General features: G+C 38.1%; 1 protein-coding gene across 14 annotated transcripts in view; it reads left to right on the top strand.

Annotated features, from left to right (window-relative positions):
* PLEKHA6 (pleckstrin homology domain containing A6) overlaps positions 1-24,674 on the top strand; it is a 190,421-nt gene that overhangs the window by 158,982 nt on the left and 6,765 nt on the right. For 10 of the 14 annotated variants that reach the window (XM_014076260.2, XM_087720012.1, XM_014076259.2 and 7 more), the window contains 12 exons: positions 1,385-1,534; positions 2,542-2,637; positions 7,043-7,154; positions 10,242-10,381; positions 12,634-12,783; positions 14,343-14,472; positions 15,329-15,426; positions 17,154-17,339; positions 18,107-18,271; positions 18,762-18,895; positions 19,459-19,601; positions 21,756-21,876. In XM_014076260.2, the coding sequence (XP_013931735.1) occupies positions 1,385-1,534; positions 2,542-2,637; positions 7,043-7,154; positions 10,242-10,381; positions 12,634-12,783; positions 14,343-14,472; positions 15,329-15,426; positions 17,154-17,339; positions 18,107-18,271; positions 18,762-18,895; positions 19,459-19,601; positions 21,756-21,868 (1,617 nt within the window). In that variant the 3' untranslated portion in view covers positions 21,869-21,876. The remainder of the gene's footprint in view (positions 1-1,384; positions 1,535-2,541; positions 2,638-7,042; positions 7,155-10,241; positions 10,382-12,633; positions 12,784-14,342; positions 14,473-15,328; positions 15,427-17,153; positions 17,340-18,106; positions 18,272-18,761; positions 18,896-19,458; positions 19,602-21,755; positions 21,877-24,674) is intronic. The other 4 variants (XM_087720016.1, XM_087720014.1, XM_087720019.1 and 1 more) reach the window with 1 other exon arrangement.

The following is a 24,674-nucleotide window of genomic DNA, read 5'->3' as shown; positions in this document are numbered from 1 at the left end:
CAATTTTTTTACAGCAAATTCTTTTGGGATCAGTGTGTATAATAAAATACCCAGAGGTACAAATGAATAAACATTTTTGCAGCTCCCAGCATACTAGAGTAGGTTACAACGTGGATTATTATAGCCAGCCTAACTATAGGTGGATTGAGATAACTGCCTCAGTTGACAGATACTGAAAAACATCAGAACTATTTTTCTACGTTGCCTGATTTCTGCCCCTCAGTTAATTTACTGTCTCACTGCCAGGGTTGAAGCAAGATTCAGTTACCAACTCATGTGACTTTGGGAATTGGAATTGGGAGAAAGCTTGGGATTACATTGACCTGGCCCTAATATAAAATTTATTGCAGAAATATTGATTGTAGACTCTTAAATTCTCAAGGCTTTATAAACTACTGTATTCTCCTTCAGAGCCTGATATATAGGCATGTTTCTGTATATAAATGCTTAAGAAGTCTTTATCCAAGAAATTTATAAAGTTCAGCTTTATTTTTCTCATAAATTTACTAGATTTCTACCCCGGAACATGAGAAACGTTCAATTACATTTAATAATTTTCAAAATAATAGAAATAGAAATAGAAATAAATCCACAGACATACATTTTAGAAACAATGTGAGACTCCAAATCTTAGAAGCAGTGCAAATATATATATAAAGAGAGAGAATACACACACACACACACACACACACACACACACACACACACAGGCAGTCCTTGAGTTATGACTGCAATTGAACTCAAAATTTCCACTGATTATCAAAACAGTTGTTAAGTGAATTTTGCTCCATTTTATAATCTTTCTTGCCATAGTTGTTAAGTGAACCACTGTTGTTGTTGAGTTAGTAACACAGTTGCAGAGGTGGTATTCAGCTGGTTCGGACAGGTTCTGGAGAACCGGTAGCGGAAATTTTGAGAGTGGGGAGGGAATGGGGACTTTGCAGTATCCTTCCCCTGCCATGCCCACAAAGTCATGCCCACAGAACCAGTAGTAAAAAAAAATGAATCCCACCACTGCACAGTTGCTAAGTGAATCTGGCTTCCTGGTTGACTTTGCTCACAAAAGGTGATCATAAAACCCTGAGGCATTGCAACCATCATACTGTAAATACATGCCAGTTGCCAAGCATCCAAATTTTGATCACATGGCCATGGGTATGCTGCAATGGTCGTGTGAAAAATGATCAAAAGTCACTTTTTCCAGTGCCATTGTAACTTCAAACAGTCACTAAAGAGGTGGTTGTAAGTTGCTGACCACCTGAATTCTAGTCCAGAAAGAGCCTCTTAGCTAGAAAACACAACCAATTTCAAGTCTTGAATTTGCTTCTGAATCACCTGCCTTTATTAACAAGCATGCATTTCCTTGTGCTCATTTCATCACTAGGAGAGTCTAGAGAGTGCACTGATGGGGACACACCAGGAACTAGAGATGTTTGGGAGTCAGCCAGCCTACCCTGAAAAGCTGCTGCACAAAAAGGAATCTCTTCAGAATCAGTTGATCAATATTCGGGTGGAACTGTCCCAAGCCAGCACGGTAATCTAAGAAGTCTTCTGCATTGAAAGCATTCCATTTTCTATGGTCACAAAGAGATCCCAAGTACCGAGAAACCTTCAGGAACTTAGTACTATCTAAGGCAGTGTTTCCCAACTGTAACCATTTAAGATGTAGGGACTTTCAGAATTCCCCATTACACATGTTAAAATGCCAAGGTTGAGAAACACTGATCTAAGGGAAAGGGTAATGTGTCTATTAATCATTATCTTTGATTTATCCCATCATTCAATATCATTCACAGTTATATCAATGGAAGCGTACAGATGGAATTGTTGAGCCTCTGGTCATATCTAGCTGGCATGGAGATTAGTAGGGGCTTTGGTCTTCTCAGCTTTGCAGCCTTCACTGCTTCTCCAGCAGCATTAGCTGTTGTGAAAACCAGGTGCTTCCAGCTGAGCTTGAATGGGGACTCTGTTCTTCTTGCTTTGCCAATGCTGGTGCTGCCAGGAAATGCTAGAATTGAAAAGAATAATGTTTTGATCGTTTAGCATTGTGCAATACATCTCTTCAGTCTATTTTTTTTTTACTGCCTTTTCATTTCCTATAAAAGGGGCGGGGGGAAGGGAAGAAATGAAGACATAAAGCCCAACACAAGGGCAAGTTGAAAATCACATTTGGGGGATCAAAACATACAAATTGTATGCCATCAATTTGGTCTCCCCAAAACTATATTCAGGGTTTCCTAAATAAAAAAGGCTGCTCTTTGTTTTCAAGAATGACGAAACAACAACATCATCCAAACAACTAAACTCGAGAAACATGCAAGATGCTAGCCTTGCTTCCCTACCCCTGAAGACTTGTAATGAGTCTTTTAAAAGCAAGTGTTTTTAGGAATGGAAATCTTTGTCTCTCCTGTGAAGTTTTGAAGGCTGTGATCCAAACAGATGGTTGAACAGTTAGTGTTCATATGCTAATTAGTTTTTCTGCACTACAGGGATCTAGTCAGGCATTCGTATCTTGATGAGACTGTTTGCAAATCCCCACAGGCACTGGCCAACAGCACTATGGAATATGATAATCTGGAAGCTGAGGTGTCAGCCTTGCATGATGATTTATGGGAACAGCTGAACTTGGACATCCAGGTGAGAGAATGAACTCTCTGCATCAGATGGGTTGAAGGCAAATGATCAGCATGCAGAGTTGCTAGAATATGTTGGAAATAAGTGCAAATCTTAGCCAAATGTAGGGAAATTATTCATCCAATTTCTCAGTCTTCTAGGTTAGGGAAATTTTCAGAAGATTAACTGTGTCCAGCAAAAGTTATAATATAATATACACGGAGAGCTCAAGTTGAGAGAAAGTTGTGTAAGTGGCTTGGAATTAGTACTTATTGACACACAAACTTCTGTTTGTAGAAACATTGTGTCATATATGCCAGATAGATGTTTAATCCAAGCTTGCTTTGATAGCCCCATTGGAGGACAGGAGCTGTTTTGCCTCCTGGTGGAAACAATTGCTGGTGGCAATAGAAAGGGCAGGCAACATTTTGAGTTCTAATTGGATGGATGATCTGCTTCTCCCATCTCTGTGTTTAAATTATAACAGATTAATGTTTGTTTATATTTGTGTGCATATTTCCAATGTAATTTCACTCACCTTGATATGCAGTTGTCTCCATGACTGAATTGAACTACAATAACAAAATATTTATCATTGGTAGCTAGAAGGGAAGGATATATCCTAGGAGGTAAAGGGTATTTCCCAAGTGATCTCTCAGTTGAGTGACCAGAAGAGCTCTTTCCTGCAGATATTCATATTAAAATTGAACTATGACATATTGCCTAACTATATTTACTCATTACAATTTAAATATTGGGTAAAGACCCCAAATTCTGCATTTGAAATGAATCTCACAAATAAAAGGAAATGTTTGAATATTTTTGCAATGTTGTATGCTGGACTTTACACGGTGGTGATTATTACTTTAATTTGGGAAACTGGGGCATAAATGGTCATATAGCAGGAGAAGTGAGAGGTGAAGGAGAAAATATACACATAAAGAGTTGTAACAAGAAACGAAGAGTGAGGGCTCCCGTTATCTTTGTACAACATAGATATGCTTTTTAATACTGATATCAATTAAGGGCATCCGTGCAGAAGGTCAAAAAATCTGTAAGAAGGTATCTATAGTAACATAATCAAAGTTCAGCCCATCTTAACATTTATTCAACAGGAGTAGGCCTTCTATGGCAACATTGCACTTAGCATTTTGCAAATTTGCACATATATCCCTGCAGATACCCTTAATACCAATATCATATTTACTATACCATCTTTTACCATCTTATATTACCGGTCTAGTAATATATATTATATTACTATAGTAATATAAGAGCTATGGTGACACAGTGGTTAGAATGAAGTACTGCGGGCTAACTCACTACTCACTCCAGGATTTAGATTCTGAGTGGCTCAAGATTGTCTCAGCCTTCCGCCTTTCCGAGGTCAATAAAATGAGGACCCAGATTGTTGAGGTCAATATACTTACTCTGTAAACTGCTTAGAGAGGGCTGTAAAGCACTGTGAAGCAGTATATAAGTCGTATTGCTAAGTGCTACTAATGAAGAAAATTAACATGTTCCATCCTGGATGCATTTAATACCAGAAGCTACTTCTGCTTTACTGTGGTAGGGCCTATGTTATGTAACAACATCCTGGTAGAGTTGAGGTGACCCTTTCCCTGTTAAAATTTAGAATTCTAACAGGGAAATTAAAAAATATTAATTTTTAATTCAAGCATTTTTTTTTGTTTTCTAGGTTTTTTTAAATTTAGCTAGGTTAAATTTAGTTGGTTTTGCTTTTATTATAAATAAATATTTGTAAATTGCCTAATGGATATGGATTTTTTTAAATGAATAAATTTACATAGTTTGCTCATAGCATATTTTAGACAATGTGACATAAAGGCAATTGAATAGTTTTCAGAAATCAAGCTTCTTGTTTCTAAAGTACTATACACTGATGTAGGGATATCAGTTGTTTCTTTTCTCCATTCCAGAGGTTCTGGTCACAACATTGATTGAAGAACTGTAATAAGATACCAGGCAATGAATCAAAATTATACAGCCCCACATTGCCAGAATTGTAATTGTTTCAAAGACTGTAGTCACAGTTGTAAAAACCAGAATACCAGAATATTTTCTGCATTATATTTATTGTACTCCACACATTCGTGCCAGTAGGAAGCTAACTCTTGAAGCATTCTCCAATTTAGAGATAAGGTTTAACTACAATCTGGAGGCTTGATAAAATCATGTTCACACACCCACAGTTTTCTACATTCACAATCTCAGGTGAGACCCTATATCTTTCTTTACTTGGGGATTCCATAGCCTGTTCAGAAACTTCAAAACCTCTAGAGGCTGAATTGCCAAGAGCTGATGAAGCCAAGTGGCCTCAGGGGAAGATGAGCTTATTTTACAAAAGAGATTGCACAGAGATTAGGCAAGGATGCGCAACTGAAATAATTTAAATAATTGCTTTTTATTTATTTTTAATTAATTCAGCCAAAATATATCATCATATTAATTGTGGAAAAGTATTTTTGTGGTAACATAATTGTTTCATCTTTTTATAAAGGAAGAAAACAACTTTTCCCCAGCCCTCTTTGCTGCTCTAGGCTCTTTTCTCTTACTGCGGATCTATTCTCCAGTCTCTCATCCATTCTCCTCAACAAAGAGCTTTCCTTCCTTTGATTTCTATTTTTTCTTTCCACTCTTCTCTTCCCTTTGCAATCATTCCTCCACATTCTTTTATGAAGAATCATCTACAGAATGCATGAATATAATAAATTCCCACTATATTTTATTAAAAGGCATCTTTGAGGGGGAAATTTCTTGTAGAAATGTTAAACAAAGAGATTGCTTACTCCTTTGTTGCCTATTCTTTTTCTGCTGAATTTCCCTTTCCTATGAGATACTTTTTCTGTTGCAGAATGCTAATAGCTGATCCAAATAAGCCTAGGAGAAAAAGCATTTATAGACTTCTCTAACTGAAGATCTTCCAGACATGTGAACTTCAATTCTCAGAAATCCCCAGTGATTTGGATGCCACTCAGTTCTGTAAAAAAAAAGAAAAGAAAAGAAACATAACCAAGAGCAGATACTTTTGATGATGCATTTGCAATTCAACCATAGGATCAAACATCTCTATTCCAGGTCCTCATTTTACCAACCTCAGAAAGATGAAAGGCTGAGTCAACCTTGAGCTGGTCAGAATCAAACACCTGGCAGTCAGCAGAATTAGCCTGCAATACTGCATTCTAACCACTGCGCAGTGGGGGGTTGCAGGTGATATGCCCTGGACGGGCGTACTGGTGCATGCTCAGAGCACTGGGTACCATTCCGGTATGCTGCTCCGGAGGGCCCACCCACCCGTCCATCATCCTTACCTGTCTTTAAATTCTTTGGATCTTCCGCACACAGCACATACAGTGCATGCGCGATGCTCCGCCAAGCACCTGGAGCATCGCGGATGCTTGCGGAGCTGTCACTGGAGGGTAGGATGCATGTGCATGCTGTGTGTGTGCGCACGCTGCACTCATTCATGTGGAGGATGCCAGGCCCCGTTGCAATTGTACCGGTTCCAATGGGATCCGGAACCCACCACTGCCACTATGCCACCATGGCTCCTATGCCTCTCCTTTTATAATATATTGCTTTTTATTAGGTGTATCAAAAAAAAATCAGTTTAAAAAAGTTTTGTTCAAGTTTGAAAGGATCCTTCCAATTTTATTGTAGTATTCCAACTATTCTGATCTTTGAACTTGAAGTAGCTCTTTTGAGTTTAAAACATGTATAAGCTTGAAATCAGGCTGATTGGAGCCAAGGACATATCTAGTGTGATCAAAATAGCATCAGAATACTTCCAGTAATGTCAGAATAGTTATTTCAAATTCAAAATTTGTATCTTATCTTTTTATGTATACTGAGAGCATATGCACCAAAGAGCATATGCACAAAGTGTGTCCAATCACACTTGGCCAATAAAGAATTATATTCTATTCTGTTCTGTTCTGTTCTGTTCTAAAACAGATCATTTCAATTCACAATATTTTGAATTTGACACATTTTGCTACCACCATTTTCTTCATGGATTGTTCCTTATTCTTAAATAAATGTGTTCAATATCAAAACAGTAGAACCAAAATGTTTGTATTCTATTATGATGAGGCTATGCTTTAAATAGTTTTTAAAGGAAATATTTTATACATACACTATTTTTCTTCCCTTAATCCTATTTCTGGTTTTTGTTTGTTTGTTTCTTGCTTAAATTTATCTACTTTCTATTATACTAATTGTCAGATATTAAGTGATAGTCTGATGACAGAGAAAAGAAATATACATATTATGACTGACCTAATATTAGGCACCATGGTTGCCTAAAATTACCCTTCCCCTGCCCACAATTAAGTATAGGAAATTAATTACTAACATTAGTACTTAGTTTAATTAATCATGGATTTGTTTCTTTACCTTGGTTTTTCAGAATGAAATGCTGAACAGGCAAATCCAGAAAGAGATCTGGCGGATCCAGGATGTGATGGAGGGACTCAAAAAGAACAACCCCTCTCGGGGCACAGATACCGCAAAACACCGAGGTAAGGGCCACTTCTTCTATTCAGAGAACTCTTAATTTTGACTTCTTAATGAGCCGTGGTGGCGTAGTAGTTAGACTGCAGTATTGCAGGCTAACTCACTGTTCACTGCCAGCAATTTGATTCAACCTGTTTAAGGTTGACTCATTCTTCCAAGGTCGGAAAATGAGAACCCCGATTGTTGGTGACAATATGCTGATTCTTTAAATTGCTTAAAGACTGCTGCAAAGTACTATGAAGTGGTATATATGTTTAAGTGCTATTGCTATTGCTAACCTGATACAATATTCAATTAATATCTGAGTGTTAATTATTTGTTATTGCAGATGAACATCCATTTTCTGCCATGTGAAATACTCACTAGAATCTGTTGGTTGCTGTTCCAGTCAGTGTAGAATTACCATTTGTTGCACTTTCCTGCTGCATTATGGGACCATTGTTAAAAATGTCATAAAATCAGGTGGGTCATGTAATGACCTACTTAATATCCAGCATGACTCACAACCATAATTTTGACAGAATAGCTGAGTTGGAAGGGACCTTAGAGGTCTCTAGTCCAACCCCCTGCTCAAGTAGGAGTCCGTATTCTGGACTTCTTAAAAACCTCCAGTGTTGGAGCACCCACAGCTTTATAAATTGGTATATAATTTTAAACCAGCTACTTTGCATGCAGCACTTTCATCTCATCCCGTGGCAATAAATTCCATCAGTTAAAGCTGTGCCGAGGGAAGGGATTATTTTTTTGTTGTCCGTCCTGAACTGACTGCATTTCAAATGGTATTTGAAACGTATTTCTCACTATTCATATTTCCATACTAGGCATCATTGTGTAAACTTTGTCCCCTGTCTCAAGCTGCCTCTTTAAAAACTTTTAAAGACGTTTTTAAGAAGTTCTGAATGCATTAGTTGTATTTTAAAGAAAAGGTTTCTAATCCATTTGAATAACCCTTTCTGTACTTTTTCCAATGTGCCGTATCTACTTAAAATGAAGTCAGCATGCAAAGTATTTTAGATTGAGTTGTATATGCCCTTCTACTTTATGATCAAGTTTTAGTTTTCAGTTCCTCACCTCCACCACTGTAACTTTCATCTCCCAAAATTAATGACAATCACTACTAAATGCTGGTATAGATATTCCAAACTTGAGTATCTGCTGCAATAATGCCCAGCATTAAAAAAAATTCAGCTGTAATTGAAACTTTCCAGTTGCCAGCCCTGATGATGCTTAAGTGCAGGGCAGCAGTTCCCTATCTGTGTTTCTCAGAGCTTTTTGTAGTGGAGAAGCATAGAGGTCTCATAAAAAATGACAAATAAATTAAGTAGCTAACTAATAAATGTGGCCTTTTTATAATCAACCAAAGGCACCAATAACAATTAATCAACCAAAGCTACCAATAACAACTAGAATACCTTCAGTGGTGATACCAGGATTAAACTAATGGATACAAGTTAAGGGTCCTACAGCCCAAGAATCTATGTATTCAAAGCTACATATGCCTTCAAAAATCCTGTTCTGGCTTTCTTTATCTCTAGAACTAGTGAGAGGTAGCAAAAAAGATATTACGTATGGAAGGGGAGTGCCCAAAAGATGCAAGTAGAGGTACTGGAGCTGGGGAACTATCCATTCTGCCCACAACCCTCTCTCTATTAAAGTTAAAGTACTTTCTTCTTATCTGTAAGCCTGATATCAGCATAGAGTTTACTACCTCCATTGCTATTCCACAATGTCTCTGTTCTGACTTGTAAAAATAGGACAATGGGTTTTTTTTAACTTGTGACTAAATTTTAGGGCCTAATCTTCTGTAAAAGTTGGCTTGGCATTTTGCCACATGTAGGGTCAGTTGCCCAGGTGGTAAGAGGCAATAGGTGAAGAGATCTGAATCAGCCTGAATAGCTGAGAGGTTGGAGATTGTGTGACTTTTCTTTCTCTCTGCTGCTGTTGCTGCTGTTGCTGCTGCTGCTGCTTTATGGTACAATCCATTATTACTGTCAGACTGTCCCTGAGCACCAAGATTAACACTCGCCCATTAAAAATCCCATCTGTGTCCAAAAGCAGTGCAAACATTGGCTGATAGGCTTCTAGGGGCATTGTAGGAGCAGTTCTTTCTCTGCCACCCCACCCTATCTGTCAGTTGTTCAAGCTGATTTTGAGTTTGGATTTACTGCTCTTCCAGTAGAGTGCTAAACCCAGGGGGAAATTGTTCCATGAAGTAGCCATCTGACTCTCCAACCCCCTTAATCCATCCATGTCAGCTGTTATTCAGGCTGATTTATTGGCTGGGAGATCTGGCGTGTAAAAAGGAAGAGCCTTGTTTGAAATAATTGGAAGAACTGGACGCTCTCATTGCTCAAACAGAATGGCCTCAGAGGATAATGTCCAAGACCAGAATAGAGAGATATAGCTGTACCAATCTAAGGTGGTCAATATGTGCCAGGCTGACCCTGCCACCATTGCTTATGCCATACTGATGGAATCATTGATAATATAACAGAATAACAGAGTTGTAAGGGACCTTGGAGGTCTTCTAGTCATATGGGTTGGTGAAGTGCCTCAGATTGTGTCTTTGGTAGAACCGTTGCCGTTTGTTGACTGCCTAATAGGGAAAACTACTTTTAACATTGAAACATCCTATCAGGAGGGCTTGAAACGTTTTGGGATATGTGTCAAGGTGGAAATGAAGACAATGTAAGCTGCCAACAAAAGAAAACAGTGGTTACCAGGGCATACAGTATTTTAACCAGGTTTAGGCACTTTAAACCAGTGTTTCCCAATCTCAACTATTTTAAGATGTGTGGATGTCAACTCTCAAATTCCCCAGTCAGAATGCTGGGAGTTGAAGTTCACACACCTTAAAGTAGTTGAGCTTAAGAAACTCTGTTTTACACAGTAGAAAGTAATATTATATACTTTCCTTATTTCCTCTATGCATAATATATTGAGCCTCATCTCTTTTTTTAAGTCCTCTTTTTCCTTTTAATAGAAAATATTCTCTGTTCCACTCCATTCACCCCAGTTATCTCCAACTCATCATCATATATCCCTTTCCTGCAGTTCATTAATGCTTTACTCTCTGTTCCCCTTTCTTGCAGTGGCCCTTGGCCCATCAGGAACTTACAGCTCCAACAGTCCAGCCAGTCCTCTGAGTTCAGCTAGCCTCACAAGCCCCCTGAGCCCTTTCTCTCTTGTGTCTGGATCCCAGAGTTCCCCTACCAAGCAAGGCAGCAATGAGGTGAGCAAATCTATCATCAATTGGAATGGCTAAAGGTGCTGGAAAATAGAAGCAGCCAGGAGATGGCCACTGGTTTTTTTTTAAGGTTATCATTCCACCAGTAGGTGGAGATCTAAACCTTCTTCTGACATGGAACGGTTGGACTAATTCCTCCAATGACCACAGTTTAAATCTAAACATGACATTATTGGCTTACAACTCTTGAATAATTTCAGAGAGCAGGCAGTTAAAGGTTGGGAAATTGGCCCAAATCCTTGAAAATCTGTAGAGTTTGTTAATCTAAGAAGAAATTCCTGGTAGCTGGCGCTTGGTGCATCAATTTACCTATGAAAACTGTTATGTAATTGAGTTTAATTTTTATTTATTCATTTGCTTTAAATTTGGTTTTTAACATTTTCCATCACCTGAAAGTAAGTAGGCCAGAGGTTGATCGTTACAGAAAACCGTCTCATCCTTTGTTCTATTGAACTGTATTTTTATCAGAAGAAGCCTTTTAGCAATTAAAATAATGAGCAGATGTTTTCCCATAAGGCAAGGCTCCCTATCTCTTATTTCTTTATGCTTGTGCAGTTGACAAAAAACTAATGATGCATCTGAGTAACACCTGGGATTTCAAAAAATGGGTCCTTCTGAATTACACCTCTGTTCAGAACATACTCTACGGACTTACAACCTGCTGGATGAAGCACCTTGGTGCTTTCCCAACAATTTTTGAAGGCCACATCTTCATGACCTTGCCTCCATCTCACCATTAATCTGCTCTGAAGCAGTTTTGAGCTGTCTTTAACTGTTCAAATTTGGAAGTAATATTTTCTTTTCTTGAGTATCTTAAGGACAAGCCATGATACAATCAGGGACAGCCATCTCTGCAGCTCCACTTTGTCTGGGTGAATCTGCTGTGGAAACATCCCTTACCTCTCCAATTGTGACCATGGCACCTCTCGACCCATTTTGTCTTTGACTATGACCAAGCTTTGGCTGGCTTTTTTTTTATGTAAACTATTTGATGTGTATGCGTTTGTGTGCTGGGTAAATAATAAATTAGAGTAAAAAAAGACTATGCGAGATACACAACTGCACATACATGGGCACATACACTCTGTGAAAGGGGATTGTAAGTGGATGGGTCAAACATAATTCAGGAGTGTTATTGGCTTCAGGAGGGGGAAAGCAAAGAAAGACTTGCAGCCATAATAGAACTGAGAACAGTTTGGGCTGCCTCTGATTTGTATTTTAAATGAGTTATTCTGAACATTCAGGCAGACTTTTGTGGAGGTATGTTATTTGACATAGGTATATCCATTTTCTATTTATTTGACATGATTGTCAGTCTCTCATGAGAATGACAGTCCAATGGAACAAGCTCTTAGAAGAGGAAGTCATTGGATTGAGCCAAAAGATGTGGAGAGTCAGATAGCTTACTTCTTCGTCAATACAAAAATTATACAGAAATTGATAGACCAATGTGCTCAACCTCAGCAGCTTTAAAATGTGTGGGTTTCAACTCCCAGAATTCCCCTAGATAGCATGCTGACTGGGGGAATTCTAGGTGTTGAAGCCCACACATCTTAAAGCTGCTGAGATCAATTAACACTGTGATAGTCCATGTCTTTTCTTTTGTTTTAGACTGATAGATACAAGCCAAAAGGTTTTAGTTAAATGTCTAGATTCAGTGGAAGCATCTTGTTGAGCTACTCATCAAAATTAAACTCCTTCCCTGAAACAGTCATCATCCCTAGTTCCACTCATGTGCTATCCCTATACTTGTGTGGAACATCACTTTTTTATGTTGCTAAAACCTATTGACCTCAATGTTTATGAATAAACAATAGGTCTTTTGTCTACATCAGCCATGTCTTCAGATTCTGTTTTGCATTGTCTGGTGAAGCAACAGATTGTGCTGACATTATAAAATATTTGTATTTTGAAGAATGTGTCTCAAAAGGGATGCATATTTTGAAATGGCAGATATTTTTTGAAGCAAGTGAAAGTCATGTCATCATATTATGTACATTATTTATCAAGTGACGCCTGGCTAACGGTAGTATTCTTTGGATTGGTATTGGGTTGGTCACCAAGGAGAAGGCTGTTCATTTTGGCTCCTGAGATTTTGGTGCTCAGATGCAGGTTGCTATCCTGTTTTAACATCTGTCCTTATATGTATCTGTGTCTCACTAATTCTCTTTTCCTTCACATTCTCACAGTTTCTTTGCTCTTACTCCTAATGCTTCTTGATTTCCTCTCCACTCCAGGAGCCTGGTCCACCTCGACCTCCCCTCCCCAAATCATATGTGCCCTTGGAATCTCCTCCGACTATCCCTCCACTTCCTTCTGAAAGCCGTCTCTGGCAATATCCTAACTCCCCTTCCTGGCAGGAAAGCAGCGAGGCGAAGAGGGGACAGGTATCAAAATGGAGTCTGAGATCTAGAGGCATAGTCTATCCTTTGCTACTTTCACCAGGCAGTGGGGCCAGAGAGAGGGCGGGCAAGGGAAACCCTATGTCTAACAGTAATCTTTCTTGCTCATGATATCTGTTGTGTCTTTAAGCTTATAATGGATAAAGGTAGTTCCACATGAAGTACTTTTTTCTACAAGTAGATCAAGTCCAGGTGTGGAAATTGTTTAGCAAATAGTTGGCCTTTTGGGGAATGAAAAGCATTGCTGGATTATGTAATCATGGATGAAGATAGGTAGGTTTTCAAAACAGACATGTAAGCTAGAAACCCAAAATGGGGAGGAGGGAGAAATTAAATCATGTTACCAGAGAATTTGCTGTATTGGGACACCTCCATCTCACATCTGCAGCAGAGAAAGGAGGTTGCATGTTTTTGAAAAAAAAATCAAAGATATTACTTAACCAGAAACAGCAAGCACTATGAAAACAGTTTGGTCTAGTGGTTAAGGTCCTGCCTAGCCATGGAAGTCAGCTGGGTGATCTTGAGCTAGTCTCTCTCTTTCAGCCCAGCTCACCTCACAGGGTTGTTGTGATGGGAAAAATAGGAGGAAGGTGTGTGTGATATGTCTGCCACCTTGAGTTATTTCTAAAAATAATAAAGGCAGAAGATGATAGATAGATAGATAGATAGATAGATAGATAGATAGATAGATAGATAGATAGATGGATGGATGGATGGATGGATGGATGGATGGATGGATGGATGGATGGATGGATGGACAATCTGCCTCCATCCCATCAACATCACACAAAAATCTAAGTTATTGCAGCAAAAATAAGATGAGATATGACTATAAGAAGTTTAAAACCCTTTGTTACCTCACATTAAGCCCCTGTGAAAGTCATAGAAGTGGTATTGAAATGAAGTAGAAGAAAATGGACTTCTAAGTATCCATGACAGTGAATCTTTTCTGCAGAGTATTCCTCTTCTCCAAGTAGTTGCTATTTTTGTTTTCTAATTAAGAGCAATATAATTTCTTCAACTATCCTGTTCTGGTGTGGTTTCTAGTTTCCATTTATAGAAGTAGAGAACAGGTGGCAATTTATCTCATGAGCTTTATTCTCCAATGTATATCCAGCTGGCCATTTCTAATTCCTAGGGGAATCTTCTAGGAATAGAAATCCTTGCCTTTCCTGGATATTTTACCTTCACTTGAACAAAATGTGTGTTAATGAAGTAAGCATTTGCCCCATTTTTTCTTCAGCTGACTAGTTTTTGATTGTTTGAATTGTTTTGGAACAGAGAAGAAAAAAAAACTTACAGAGATGTTTCTGATTCTTCTTTCAATATGTTCATTCTTGTTAACATTCTATTCTTGTTGCCTATTTTTCTTCTTCTCTGTTTTAACTCTTTGTTACCCATCTATAATCAGAACTATGAGCTGAGTGGCTATATAAATTCCTTAAACAAAAACAAACAAACCTTCAGGGCAGTAACAGATATCTATAGGCATTTCTCTTCAGCAAGACCAGACATTTTTCAAAGATAATATATTTTCTCCACAGTCAAAGTCCAGTTTTGAGCAGAGCAAGAAGGACCATCACCGGGCATCAGCCTCACATTCAACAGTGGAGGCTGGTCTCTTGCAGTCAAGACAGGATCAAGATGCTGATAAGCAGGTGGCACTCAACAAAGGTATCTATAAATTGCATGTATTAAGAAAATCCATTTGGTTGCCGATTTTATTTTCTTTGCCAGCTCCAAAAGTCAGGCTAGCTTGGGATGGTGGGAACTGTAGTCTGGTGTTTAAAAAAGTAGAGATTGGGGATAACTAGTATAAAGTTTGTATCTCTTAATTCAGGAAAGGTAGGTTTTAAAAACCATAATATATAGAAATACATTACAGTAAAGCAGTTTATACTATTTGGATTACCTGTTTTAAGTAAGTATTTGGATTACCTGTCCCAAGGATGGATGGATGGATGGATGGATGGATGGATGGATGGATGGATGGATGGATGGATGGATGGATAGATGGACAGATCCATCCAACCACCCATCCATCCATCTCTATCATCTGTCCCATTGATTTGGTGATGGCCACCCATCTAACTGTTATAAGTCTATGTGGCTAACAATGAATTAAGACTAACACACACCCCCACACACAAACGAATATTGCAGCAGAAATTATAATAACAGTCAATGTAATATTCCAGAGTCCAAATAAATCTCCCCATTTTACAATAGGTAATGAGCAAATGATAACAGGCAACAGAGCTTGCTAACACAAGTGTTGGGGTAGAATAAGGCTAGAGCCCAGGCAAGAGTGTGGGTGTTTGGGAGAGTGCTTCCCTGGAGAATCCTAAGTTTTTATTCTAATTGTTGGGGGCGTCTGTTTTTTCTGTTTTATGAGCCAACCATAGTTGTGGTTACAATATGAGTGGGTGTAAAAGTCATTTAAAATAAATGCTTTCTATTTATGTATGGCCACTACCAGAATCTTCCATCTTCTTGTTAATATCTTTGCTTTTCTTTACCTCCTGGACAGTTGGTATTGTTCCTCCAAGAACTAAGTCACCAATGGATGATGAGCTCTCACCAACATCAGGTGTGGTGAGGAGGAGTGCCAACGGGCGGGATTCTCGGGTAAGGGTGAATTCTGCCATCATTTCAATATTCTGTTTATCCATTTTTAATAATATTAATTACTCTGCAGGAAATAGTGCTGAACAATACAATAAATAAAAGCCAGCAATGAAATTATACAACAAATCAGAAAACAATACAATCAAGTGATCAATGAAAAGAAATATCAAATTAAATTTTAAAAATCAGCCCCCAAACTAAAAGCTATAATCAGATTTTTTTTAAAAAAATCCCTCTTAAATAATGTAACAGCAAAATTTTACTAAAATTAAAAAATCTATTTCCTATGGGGATGAAAAGGTATTTTGCTTGGTACCAAAAGGGGAACAAAGTTTATTATATAAGACAAGGTTTCCCAACCTTGGCAACTTTAAGACATATGGACTTCAGCTTCCAGAATTCTGGAATATGAAGTCTACACATCTTAATTTTTATGGTTGGGAAAGTTAACCATTGAAAAGCAAGCAAGGGAGGTCAGCAGAAGTATCAGCATCCTAATTGATGTCAGTATCCTCATCAATTATAGATAATAATGTCTGTATGATAAGGCTAAAATTTCTCCACTTTGACAGGGAAAGATTATATTCTTCCTGTTTTACTGACAGTTCAGTGAGTCTGGAGGAAAGTGATGAGAACGGTTAATCCAGGATTGCCTGGAAGAGTGAGTTAAATGTGTGACCAGAAGGCCTCTAGTTTCCTTAGCCACCACTCTAAATCAACTTTTCTAACTGGAACACAATTGTATTGAGTTCTCAGGAAGGTTTCCTATACCAACAGTTTTACCTGAACTCCCAGAAGTATTTTTGCCCTGTCCTGCAAGGTTCTTCACCACTAACATTCCCACAATCCTCCTCACAACCTATGAAGCAATTAGCACTCCCTCCAGGTGATCAACAGGAGATGCAAAACCCAGCCTCCAGCCAGCACCTGCTCTTATACAGTAATTGCATCACTGCATTTATTTTCATAGAACAACAATGAGTCCATTTGAAAATCAGGATGAAATAATATAACACCATGACTTCAACTCAGTATAGAAAACAACTGACTTCGAAATGCACAGTGAAAGGGCATCAAGGCACTTCTGGGAGGTGGGAGAACTGAGGACCCTGGGTGGGATGAAGTGGGTGTTCCAGACAATGGGAAATTGCCATCTTGATAGTGAGATGTTAACAACTAATCTACTTTGTGGAATTTCCTCCTGGATTGACAAAAATGGGAAGGTCTTGGACACAGCATTTGTCTTTTCTTCTGAAGTTTCCATTGTAAACTAAATTAGTACAGTATTTCCCACCAAAAAACACAGTTGTCATAAACTCATAAATACTGTACTGTGTTATTAGATTTATATCCCATCTTTATGTACATCATATCTTATTATATCAAAATCATTTCATATAATCATACCATGCAGAAAAAAAATAACTGTATTGTTCTAGTTTCAAAATTTTGCAAACTTCTTACTACATTTGCTATTGTGCTCCAGCACACTTTGCCAAACTCCTCTTCCCATAAACTGTTTTATTAACAGTTAGTCATCTTTTGATTCAAAAGCTGGGCTACTCTACTGAGCTATTTCCCATCTTCTAACAGAAATGTTAACAACATAAAGATGTTGTTATCAGGATATTTTCTGTCCTAAATCTACCTGCCCTTAGAAAAAAAAACCAAGATTTTGATGAAACCAAACGCCTGTGTAACCACCACGGTCCTGTGTCCTCCCTTAGGACAGGCCAAAGAGTGCTGTGTTTTCCAATGAGATGAAAGCAAAGATGAGTGTGGAGGAACAAATTGATCGCATGAAACGCCATCAAAGCAGTTCTATGAAGGAAAAGAGACGGAGCTTGCAACTTCCAGCCAATCAGCAACAGACTGATAGCCCTCTCTCAAAAGCACCAGCCTCTTATAAAGTGGTAATAAATTTATTTTATTAGTGAAAATTAATCTTCATCTTGTAAACCATTCAGACATACTTCAGTATTAGTATTTTCCTGAGAGAAAAAAAAGGTCAAACCCTTGTTTCATAGGTATTGAAGTTAAGAACTGGGCTGAATAATAGGACAGCCAAATATTCCTAAATTCTGTAACAATTACTAGGAGGCAGTAATTTAGTCTTATTCGTACAAGCTGAGTCTGCAGTGGTAAATCTGTATTTTAATTGTGCAGTCCAACTGGAGTTTGAAATCCACATGATTGAATCTCTGCTTCATTCCACCCCTTCCCCATGAAATATTCCTTTGCACAGCAAATTAGCTGCTCTAAAATTTTCTTTCTGACATCTGTTGTTCTTTCTGTAAAAACATTTCTTAATGATCTAGTATAGAAGAATAGTCATGGGAGATTGAGCCAGTGCAGTTCCAAGTTGATCAAAACTACCAAGTGATCTGCCAAGCTAGAAATAATATTGGCAATGAATGAAGGCAAATATACATGTTCCAAGATAATGTTGCAGCATCCAATCTGGATTGGTCACTGGGACTAGAGATCTAATTTTCCAGGCTTTCAGACGCATGCTGGAACCAATCCTCAGTGAACTTCTCTCTCATTCATTCTGGTGTGAAAGACTTTTCCAAATGATGGACTCTATCCCAAGTCTAAAAGCTCCGAAGACTAAACCTCTGGCCCCAATGATTGGATCCTGCAATATTGACAATATCTTAAATGGTCTATTTTGCTCTAGGTTCGCAGGCATCGCAGTATCCATGAAGTGGATATATCTGATCTGGAGGCAGCATTGCGCTCTGAAGATTCTGGCAAGATGTATGAAAGCCCCCGAGATGAGATTGCTCGCCTGCGCAAAATGGAGCTGGAGCCAGAGCATTATGATGTGGACATCAGCAAGGAGGTGAAATACATTATTGATCTGAATCTCAGCACATCAAAAGTGCAAACTGCCTCTTTCCCAATAATGTACACTGTGATCTAGTTGCCTTCTGTGAAACTCAAAGGGTCTGTGTGGTTGGAGCTGAGAGTTTCACTAGTCTGTTACGGATACAGGACAGGCCCAATGAAAAGTCATGCAGCTGCAGGAGAGGAACTAAAAATCCTGAACTTTGTATTTATGAAAAGCTTGGAATGTTTGATTATAATACAGCTCTAGGAATTTTAGATCACAGATGCTTTGAGCATGATCTGAAATATACATTCTGGAATGTATAAAATAATGATTATGTTGGATAGTAGAAAAAGGATAGACCAGACTAGACTAGATTAGACAAGACTAGACTAGATGTTAGGGTAGGGTAGGGTAGGGTAGGGTAGAATATAGTACTAGGTGAAACATTTAACAAGGCATTCATAATCATTGCCACTTACTGGCTGTTTTTGTCACTCAGCTTTCCACTCCAGATAAAGTCCTCATTCCAGAAAGGTATATTGAGTTGGAACCTGATACTCCACTGAGCCCTGAGGAGATGAAGGAGAAACAAAAGAAAGTGGAAAGGATAAAAACATTGATTGCTAAATCCAGGTGCAGTGCTACTTCACACATTTTGACTTTCCTATGTGTCATTTAGTCATTGAGCATGATTTTTAAAATTTTCATTTTGGAATATTTTACCCTTGATTTGGAAGCTATACATTTGGTTTTGCTGCTTATTAACAGCACTTTCCAGTAGCCTCTTAATATTCAGAAGTTACTAATGTTATATAGATTTCATTCTGTGTTCTTCTTTCTCTTTGGTGCCTTGTCTGTACATCTAGACTTGCTGAATATGCCTCATAGCAACTCCAATCTATAGTAGATAGGAAAAATAATTTACTAGTATCTAAATATTTATGGCCGCAAAATTCCCTCACTAGAAAATGAACAAAAATATTACTTTTGTAAAGGAAAAGTGATGGTGTTTGCAGCCTCAAAGATAACTAACAGTAGACAGTAAATGGCCATTTGTGTTTTATAGAGAAATGTTAAAAATTATATTAAATAAATAGGATGTTTCACATCTGTTTCCATTTTATTTTTTTGATCTTGTAGTTTTGAGTATTGGGTGTGCCTTCTGGTTGAAATAACTTGTGTGTTCTCTCTGGCAGCATGCAGAATGTCATCCCCCTCAGCGAGGGAGAAATAGAATTGGCCCAGGACTCAGAGACTCAGTTACAGGAGCAGGAAAAGCGAATTGAGATCTCCTGTGCTTTAGCTACAGAAGCCTCCCGACGAGGCCGCATGCTGTCTGGTAAGATAAAATACTCTGCAGCACTATCAGAAGATTAGGCAATGAAGCATCTCAGTCCCAATAAGAGCAAAGCTTTTGCTTCCATTGATGAACTTGGCAAGAAGTTGTTACTTCAGTATTTAAGTGTAGTGATATTGGATATTATAGCAAAACAAATATCTAGCCTCCAAAATAAATTGAATTTGAATAAAATTATTTATAAAAGATAGAAAATTGTCATAAGAAGCCAACTGTGCTGTTGTATTATTTTCATTTTCTTTTGAGGTCAATGAGTCAAGAGACATTTTTCCATCACTGATATCAATTTCCAGAAAATGTAAATCAATGAATTAGTCTGATTTGTTAAATAGCACATACAGTTTCAAGCCTTTGACTGAATGGCAATGTTTTCTCCTCTAATTTTTACTCCAAAGAAAAGCAACTCCAACTACTTAATACCTTCTTACTATAGGTCAGCAGCAGACAAGTTTTCCATAGAGACCTGAACATTTTAAGGGACTTTTTTAATATATAAATTTTATTAATTTTCTATTAATTACATATTAATTCAATTAATTACATTTCTTAGTGCTTAATAAATATCATGTTTCCTGGGTAGTTAATTTGCATAGCAATACAAATTCTATTCTTAATCACCACCCTTTTTTCCAACCACTGGCACTTTTCAAGGTTAAAGGAATGATTGAAGACATTGAATGTGGACTGTTGTATTGTTTTATTTTATTTACAGTAGGAGTAAGGATTTTTTCAAAAAGTAGAATCTGTCTGTTAATTTTAAAAAGGCCACAAAATGTTGTCAATATGAGGCATAGCGAGTTGTACAAATGAGAATTACATGCAGCCTATTGACCTCACACTCCTCTTCCTTAAGGTATTTGTAAGTAACAGCATTTTTGTGAATTGAATATACTACATGGCTGTCAATTTTGCAGGCTGCTCTATCTCATATCTTGTTAGTATCTAAACTGCAGAAATGAGGGTGCTGGATGAATTTGCTCTCCAGCCATTCCTTCTCCCTTATCAAGCCCAGCAAATTCTTCCGTTTACTGAGGAGCTGCAGGCAATGAAGATGGCAAAAGGGATGCCGAGAGCAATGGGGTGAGAGTGGGGAGGATAAATGAAACCAGTCATTATGCCCAGTTTGGAAGAAATATGCATCTTAGTTTTATTGCATCTGTACATTAACATCTGCCAGCTCTCTTCACAGTTACTTTTAGGGGAAGAGAGGGTAAAGATCCTACTGAATATTCTATGATATATTGGTATAATAGGACACTCACCATTTCCAGAAGACATGCACAAATATGTTAAAGCTCTATGAATAGCAGAACAGAGCTTCAGAGTGAATGGGACCATATCATTCATGTGGGATATGGGGGATTATTTTTGTTTTTAAGAATTAGTTTTCTAATGTTTCTCACCGCCTGCTGCCAATTACCTCCAATAGACCGATTAGATCCCACAGATTAGGCCTCCTCTGAATTCCATCCGCCAGCCAATGCCGGCTGGCGACTACCCGGAGGAGAGCCTTCTCTGTGGCTGCTCCGACCGTCTGGAACGAGCTCCCCATGGAGATTCGAACCCTCACCACCCTCCAGGCCTTCCCCAAAGCCCTTAAAACCTGGCTGTTCTGACAGGCCTGGGGCTAAAGAGCTTTTGCCCCTCCCTCGAATGGTATGGTTGTTGTGTGCTTTTAAATTGTGTATTGTTTTGTTTGTCTTTTTATCCCTTATCTGTATCCCCTTCCCTGACTTGGATTGTGAGCCGCCCTGAGTCCCCTCCGGGGAAAAGGGCGGCATATAAGTGCAATAAATTCAATTCAATTCAATTCAACTACTAAATGGCAAGAAATGGGGCCTTCCATTTTAGCAATTATGGTCAAAGGGCTATCCACCTGGAATTTGGCACACAGCCTGACTCCATAGTTTAACCTGAGCAATACTCATGGGATCTATTTGTAGGTAATGCAGTACAGCCATTTTCTACTGCTGTGCGATTTTTTAAATTGTGTTTCCTTTTCTTTCTTTTTTGATCCATGTTTGCTCAATGGATTGTGTTTCTTTGCCTTTGTTTTCTCCGCCCTCCACTTCCCCATTCCCCGCTGTCTGAAGCTCCGTATATTATTCAGGCTCTATTTCCATTTTTTGTTTTCAGCTCAATGTGCTACCCCGAGCCCTCCCACTTCCCCAGCTTCCCTGACTCCACCGACCAAGTCCCTCTCGTCTGACTCATCCCAGAGCACCGACAGTCATTTTATGCGTGTCTGAACTTTAAAGTAAGCACTTTTTGTATTATACTTCCATCTCGTTTCATGTGTATTCATGAAGAAAAGAAATGGTAGGCTTCTTTTTCAACAGAGTTTCATCTTTTCATCAAACCCACCCCTCCACCAATATCCATCAAGCTAACCCTTTCTTCTTTGCACATAAGCCCAGTCTCCTATGGAATGCTTGCAGAAACATATCAGTGAAAAGTTGACACATCCTTTTCTGGATTTACTAGGACAAAGTAGCCTAATTTCATCGTTTGTTTCACTTACATCAATTTAGAGCAACATTACAGCAAGTCTTCTAAACTGAACATAGTGCTATAACTTAGAGGATATTAGCTGTTGTCAAGAAGCCCTAGTTTACATCTCATTTCAATCATAAGATCTCTAGGTCATTGGTATTTTTCTTTGATTTTTTTTTAAAACCAAAAGTTAGTTTGGAGATGATGGATTTAAGCAGAATAGTCAGATTCAGATTTACCTAAAAAAGGAAGGTGGAATTGTGGTGTCAAGGTGAGGAGTTACTTTACGAACTAGTTAAAAACAGGTAATATATTCCCCTCTTTTTATTCACAGCCTTGTTAGATTCTTGTGGGTTAAAGTTAGATTAAAGATGCTCATAATGACATTGTATCTAATGGAGATGTGCATGGTTCAAAAACAGTGAAGAGATCCTTCAGTTCACATAAAAGCAGAAACACAGCACTTCTATGAAGTAGCAGGTATTTTTCAGGCTTCACTGACTGAACTCCATCTGTTAAAATAGCTTTGTCTTTAACATGATTCTCAAAGCATCTGCATCAGTTTTCAGATCCATGCAGAAGCTTAAAGAAAGGCAGGCAACTTTAAGGAGATGCTGGGCTCAAGCACCTGAATGTTTCAAAGCAGGTTTTATGAATCATTTTGAAAGCATGCACAATCCAGCTGTCAAGTTTGAGCCTATAGTTTCAGATCCAGTCCCCAGTTTGAATTATGGCAATGATATTCCTAGCCCATTCTATACTATATTACATTTATTTTTCAATGTATATGTCCACTCATCTCACAAGAAGTGACATGTCAAAAACACTCAACTTAAAAAGTTTTAAATACATAAAATATACCAGAGTATTGGATCAGCAAGGGACCCACCTCAAGATTTCACCAGTCCTCAGAGACTCCCAGGCCAGATGACATATCCAGACTTTGAGGGACTACAAAGCTAATATATATATATATTTACAAACAGAATCTATTCACATAGATCATTAAGAATAGTATGTCTAACCTGAAAAAGTACATTCAAAGGAGAATCTAATGGAAGAAAAAGGTCTAATATTAATCTTCCCAGAAATGTATGTTTCTGTTTGCATTTGTAAACATCTGTCATCAAGTTCTAGTTGAAGATAGCTTCCATTCACACGTATCTCCTCTTTACATTCCATGAATTCTCCAATCAAATCTGCTACTTATGAGCATTCAAAATAATGTTGCAGTATTTTTTCTGATCATTCATTAGATATAATATGACCAAAGTATCTTATAATAATCAATTCCAGTTTTGCCATCCCAGCTGTCAAGTACCATTTTCAGTTCAGAGATGTTCCTATGATTCCTCTGAAAATTTGCCTTTGAACATGTTGTGAAAAGCCAAAAAAATATTCAAGAAGCTTCCAGGTGTCTCTTATTATATATTTGGTTCCTGATCCAACATTTGGGGAAAGTATATATAATCAAAAGCATTCTTAGTCTTTGAGCCATGGTGGTGCAGTAGTTAGAATGCAGTACTGCAGGCTACTTCTGCTGACTGACTGCTGCCTGCAATTTAGCAGTTCAAATCTCACTAGGCTCAAGGTTGACTCAGCCTTCCATCCTTCCAAGGTGGGTAAAATGAAGACCCAGATTTTTGGGGGCAATATGCTGACTCTTTAAACTGCTTAGACAGGGCTGTAAAGCAGTATGAAGCAGTATATAAGTCTAAGTGCTATTGCTGGTCAAAACTGGTATCTGCCATCTTGTTATGATTTTTCTATGACTTTCAAAATGTGCATGTATATAGGGCATATATATGCAAAACTGCCATATTTTGGACAATATAGCTATAAAAATAAGCTATTTTTTGTTAGTTAATCTACTCTGTTCCCAACAATTATTTCTGGTTTTAAATAATTGAAAGAAATAATTGAAAAATTGCATTAATGATTTCCTTTTTATGCTCCAAGTTCATAATTTAAGCTGTGACTTTATGCACATATAGCTATCTTTGCCGCCATAAAAGGGATATTTCAAGTAAGAGTCTTCACGATAGCTCTGTCAGTCCAACTGTCTTCTATGATTGGTAATGTGGAAGGTAGTCCAAATGTTATTTGAGCACTGGGTTTCTGTGTTTTTAAAGACCTTGGGGATTGAATTGGGGTGACAATGTTGGAATGTTGCAGCATCCAAAACAGGCTTTGGCCCATTCAACTCCAGTTCCATTGAAGAGATAATAAGAGTTTAATTTCCAGTCCTTTACAAGGGCCAGTAAACATTTCCATTGTGGTCAGAATAGTAAGAATAGAATACTGCTCTAGTGATCCTTCACTGTCACAAAGCTTTAAACAGAGATATAACCAATGTAGATGAGTAAACTGAGATAGACTTTGGAAGGTAGATTTCTGCCCTGACATTTTCTACCATTTTGATTTTTCAAGATTCAAGGAAAGTAAGAGTACTCTCAGCAACAACCAAAGGGAATTCATTGAAAAATAATGCAGTCCCCATTCTTCTCTCCACCAGTTTTTCCAAGGGAAGGACAAATGCTTGTTTGCCTTTATCCACAGAGG

This window comes from Thamnophis sirtalis, unplaced genomic scaffold, assembly GCF_051295495.1.
Source record: "Thamnophis sirtalis isolate CommonGarterSnake01/CBP01778 unplaced genomic scaffold, rThaSir2_p1.2 scaffold_7, whole genome shotgun sequence".
Taxonomy (NCBI): domain Eukaryota; kingdom Metazoa; phylum Chordata; class Lepidosauria; order Squamata; family Natricidae; genus Thamnophis; species Thamnophis sirtalis.
This window is presented reverse-complemented; position numbering and strand designations above follow the sequence as displayed.